The following is a 5025-nucleotide window of genomic DNA, read 5'->3' as shown; positions in this document are numbered from 1 at the left end:
TTATATTAATTTTTTTATAAAAGTGCTTTTTAATCAAATAAGCAATTATTGTTTTTTTTTATTTTATGCATTATTTAATTATTCATTTAAAAGTGAACTCTATTCATTTATTGATTTATTGATAACATTTTATATTGTTAGAATTAATAAAAAATAATCATTAGAGATGAAACAAGTATTCCCAGAAGATGTTTTATTTTATGAATATCTATCTTAGAAATATAAAAGGGAATGGTGATAAAATAATTTAAAATCACTCTACTATATTATTAATATAGGCAATATAATGCACATGTACATTATTATAGCATATATGAGTAAATACATTGAAGTATAACTAATAAAACACTCTTCAAACAGGCTCAGAAATTATTTTAAGACAGTGCAGAATATAAAATAAAAGAGACACATTCTGAGCTTGAACATTGTTATGATGGTGATGTTGATTCAGCCAAAGAGATGATGGTGCTTCTTTCCATGAGCTTCCTCATCTTCCTTCTTGGAATCCTTTTTCTCATGGTGTTCATGGAACGCAAAACCACCAGCACCAGCAGCAGCAGCTGCTGCAATCTCCTCTTCTACCTTGTGCCTGTGACCATGTTCTGGATCTTTCTTTGCCTCATGCTTCTCATGCTATATATACAAAAAATCATTCACAATTGCAGCAAAACTAGATCAATTGGAATCATATTTTCTTAAGATCAAAAGGATTATGATAAATTGATTAAAGGATAAGTGATTAGTACGTACCAACGCATAAGCACCAGCTGCAGCAGCACCAAGTTCTCCAAGGTGTTCAAGATGCTTGTGATGCTTCTCCTCCTTCTTGTAATCAACTTCACCGGGAACTTCTTCCTCTTTGTGGTGGTGGAGGTGGTGATGGTGGTGTTCTTCAGCCATGATCAATAGATATCTAGGAAGTCGATGCCAAAGTGTATGATTAGGGAAATAGTTTGAGGTGTGATGGGAGAGTTGAGAAGCTTAGTTGTTGTATTTATAATGGAAAATGATGATCCTGTTAAGGATGTGTGATTGGTTGGTTAGATGCACCTTTCTGTATAGGCCACAATAAATGATTTTATAAAAGATTTACAAACTTTTCAGTAAAGCAAATATCAATTAATGTAATTACTTTATACACTAACTCTATTGGCACAAAAAACATGTTTGGTAAAACATTTCCAAAATAATTTATTTTATATATATTTTATATAGAGTATAAGTTATTTCAAGTAAAACTTCGAGTTTTTAATTTACTTAATTTATCTTTATTGTTGTCTCTTATATTTTAAGATATTATTTTATATTAAAATTATCTTTTATTTCAGAGAATAGTCTATTAATAATAATAATAAATTTTAGTTTGAAAGTGTAAATAAAATATAATTGAATAAGGTTTTATAAAACTTTTACATTTGAGTGAAAAGTAAATATGAGATTTAAAAATTATGTAAAATAGTAAAAAATAAACAATAATCTATGTTTGAAGTTAACTGAATTATTAATCGTTAACGTAATTTTATTTTATTTAAAAGATAAAAATGTTCATAAATATTATACAATTATGTCTTATATCTTATTTGATGCACATTAATAAAAAGTTTAAAAATAATAAAATAATTATATTTTAATATGATTAAAATTAAAATATAATTAAATGTAAAAAAAATTAAATTAACATGAAAACCAAGAAAATATAATGCTAAACATTTAAAAAATTTATAAAAAATAATTAAACTATGAATTAAATAATAAAATAATTATATTTTAATGTTGCTAAAAATTTTAAAGTTAGATTTTTTTTTTTGTAAAATTAAAGACCTTAATTTTTAAACCTTTTAAGTTTTTACATTTCAAATTTTAACCAGAGACTCTTCAAGTGTTATTGAGATAATTGTCTTGTTTTGTAGTAGAAACCTTAAATATTCTAAAGTGTTTATTTTTTATTATTATATATAAGAGATATTGTTTATAAATTTTAAAAGGTATTTTTATCTTTATAAAATTTATTACATGAATTTATAATATAATTAATTAATGGAGTTAAGTGTGAGAGAAATATTTTTTATTACTTTTTACTTGAGACCTTAAATATTTCAAAATGTTGTAAGAAATATTTCTTAGAAATTTTAATTTTTATTATCTTTATAAAATTTGTTGTATAAATTTATAATATAATTAATTAATAAAATTAATTATTTCAATTTTTAATATAAAAATGATAAAATTATTAATTATTAATTATATTTTAATCCGTGCTCTTGGAATATATATGTTAGCATTCTTTTAAAAGTAAAATGAGTAATAAATGAAAGAGATAAACACATAATAATTAATGCTAGTTTTTATTATTTTAGGGTCAATTATAAACAAAATCAATTAGTTTCACGCTTCATTTATTAAGAGTAAATGAATAATAACTTAAAAAGATAAATGAATAATTAATAGCACTTAATACTTTTAGACCCGATTATAAAGAAAATTAATTAATTTCACGTTTCGTATATAAAGATTAAATGGGTAATAAATCAAAGAGATTGATAGATAAATAGTTAATAGGAATTAATTAAAGGATTAAATATTAATTTGGTTATGTTTTCGATGGGTTTTTTTTAATGTGGTTCTAGTTTTTATTTTTTCAAGTCTAAGTTTTTTTTTCTTCAATTTAGTCATTTTTTCCAACATCGTTTAAATAGTTAATGATATTTAAATAGTGTATGACATGTGTCACTTTATGATTTTTTTAATTATATTTTATTTTTAAAAAATAGTTTACATGTCAAGTCAATATCATGTCACGTGAGAGTAGTAGTCTCACATGCCAAAGTCAATGCCACATATCAGGGTTAGTGCCACATGTCAGTGTAAATGTTATATTCTAGATGTACGGATACGATACGTGTATCGAATACGACACGTATTTGATATATCAATACGTTTATTTTGAAAATAATAGAATACGATATGTGATATATGAATATTGAAAAATATACAATAATTCTTAAAAGCATGATAAATATAGTGACCAATTTATAATAGAAATTATTTTAGTTATCAATTTAGAGACCAATTATGATTTTTTGAACTATTTTAGTTGTCAATAATATTTAGTTTATATATTGGTACCTAAATTGGTCACTATAGTGACAAATTATTATTTTTCACTAAAATTGGATTATTCAAAGATTTTTCTGTATTACGACTTCATAAATTAGACACTTCATTTAAAAGTATCAATAAAGTATCCTAAAGATCAAACACGAACACAAATACGTAACTCAAATTGAAGTATCAGTGCATGATAGCTTATATTTAATTCAAACCTAATTTTCGTTAATTTTTTTAAATTCAGTCCCAATTTTTTTTATAATGGAAAATTTGTGTCCCTCTCTAGATTGAGACTAAATTTAATTTTTATATAAATTGTATAGTGATACTTTTATTAAAATTTATATTTTTATTAAATATTTTTGAAATTATTTTTAAATTAACTCTAGCTATATTATTAGAATATAATTATTAGATTTATGTTTAATTTTTGGTTTAGGAACATGATGTCATGTTTAGGAATTAAGACCTCTTATATTTGTTGACGCTTATAAAAGGCAATGTTTTTGACACATAATAAATAATAAATTTCACACAAATACTTTAATGAGGTACTCACATATTTTAAATTGTAATATAATGGAAGTACAATTCAAATATTTGGGTATGGTTGTAGGAGGTAATCCAAAAAAGCAATCATTTTGGCAACCAATGATTACAAAATTTAAAAATAGATTTTCTAGATGGAAAGGCAAGTATCTATCTTTTCCAAGAAGAATATGTTTAATAAAAACCATTCATCACAGCCCTACCCCCTTTATTACCTCTCTTTTTACAAAGCTCCAGTGGGCATATGTAAGACTATTAAGAACCTTCAAAGAAAATTTCTATGGGGTTGGGGACATGGCAGTAGAAAGATTGTTTGGGTAAGGTTGGAAAATTTGTGCAAATTAAACACGAAGGAGGAATTGGAATAAAAGACATCCACTTGTTTAACAAAGCCCTATTAGCAAAATGGAAGTGGAGATTAGGTACGGATGAACAGGGATTGTGGAAGGATATATTACAATCAAAATATGGGTCTTGGAGAGGTCTAAGAGGCAACAATAGAAAACATTACACATCAAAGTGGTGGAAAGACTTATGTGATGTATGTGGTGAAAGAGAGGAAGGGAAATGGTTTGACCAAAACCTAGAGCGGAAAGTAGGTTCGGACTATAGGATTAAGTTTTGGTAAGATAAATGGATGGGATCATCACCTTCATATATTAGGTTCCTTAGATTATATAGGAACTCAATTAATACGGATAAAACAATAAGGGAGTTTGGCATATGGACTAACACGGGTTGGGTATGGACAATAGAATAGAGAAGAGAATGGTTCAAGTGGGAATTGACTCAACTAGAGGATTTTAAACAATTGTTAAATCAAACACAAATACAAAGAGATGTAGATGACCTTTGGGTATGGAAAGATGACGAACAAAATTTCACAGTCAAATCTGCATACTATAAACTGAAAACTCCATTTGTAGGGGAAAATTCTGATTTGTTTAACATCTTTTTGGAGTGTAAAGGTAGCCCCATCACCACAATATTTTTGCATGGAAGGCAATGATAAATAGAATAACAATAAAGGTAAATCTGAGGAGGAGAGGATCAAAATTACTAGAAACACCATGTCCTCTATGTGGGTTAGAGGAGAAAAACACAACCCACTTGTTCTTAACTTGTAATACTATAATCAGAGTGTGGAACTTGTGTAATAAATGGGTAGGTATAAGCTCAGTGCAACATAATCAGTTAAATATGCATTTCCAACTATTTTCTTTAACAACTTTTAACAAAAGGAAATAAGTTATAGAAGGACTTATGGATATCAATTATTTGGAACATATTGAACCATAGGAACAGGAATGTGTTTAGACAAGGGAGAGTGGATCCAGAGAAAATATTTACTTTGGCACAATTAAATGT

At 26.1% G+C, this 5025-nt stretch overlaps 1 protein-coding gene across 1 annotated transcript; it reads right to left on the bottom strand.

Annotated features, from left to right (window-relative positions):
• Window positions 1–243: 243 nt before the first annotated feature.
• On the bottom strand, window positions 244–1002 carry LOC114181145 (uncharacterized). Its single transcript, XM_028067504.2, has 2 exons — window positions 751–1002; window positions 244–633 (listed from the first exon to the last, which is right to left on the bottom strand). The coding sequence occupies exons 1-2, from the start codon at window positions 898–900 to the stop codon at window positions 448–450; spliced, it is 336 nt and encodes a 111-aa protein (XP_027923305.2). The 5' UTR covers window positions 901–1002; the 3' UTR covers window positions 244–447.
• Between the last annotated feature and the right edge of the window lie 4023 nt (window positions 1003–5025).

This window comes from Vigna unguiculata, chromosome 4 (assembly GCF_037176805.1).
Source record: "Vigna unguiculata cultivar grain cowpea cultivar isolate G323 ecotype 2 chromosome 4, ASM3717680v1, whole genome shotgun sequence".
NCBI lineage: Eukaryota > Viridiplantae > Streptophyta > Magnoliopsida > Fabales > Fabaceae > Vigna > Vigna unguiculata.
This window is presented reverse-complemented; position numbering and strand designations above follow the sequence as displayed.

Excerpts from the sequence above, each read along its gene's own strand:
- LOC114181145 (XM_028067504.2), bottom strand. The coding sequence starts at position 900 with ATGGCTGAAGAACACCACCATCACCACCTCCACCACCACAAAGAGGAA. Across the intron at positions 634-750 it reads CAGCTGGTGCTTATGCGTTG|CATGAGAAGCATGAGGCAAA; the intron begins GTACGTACTAAT and ends TTGTATATATAG.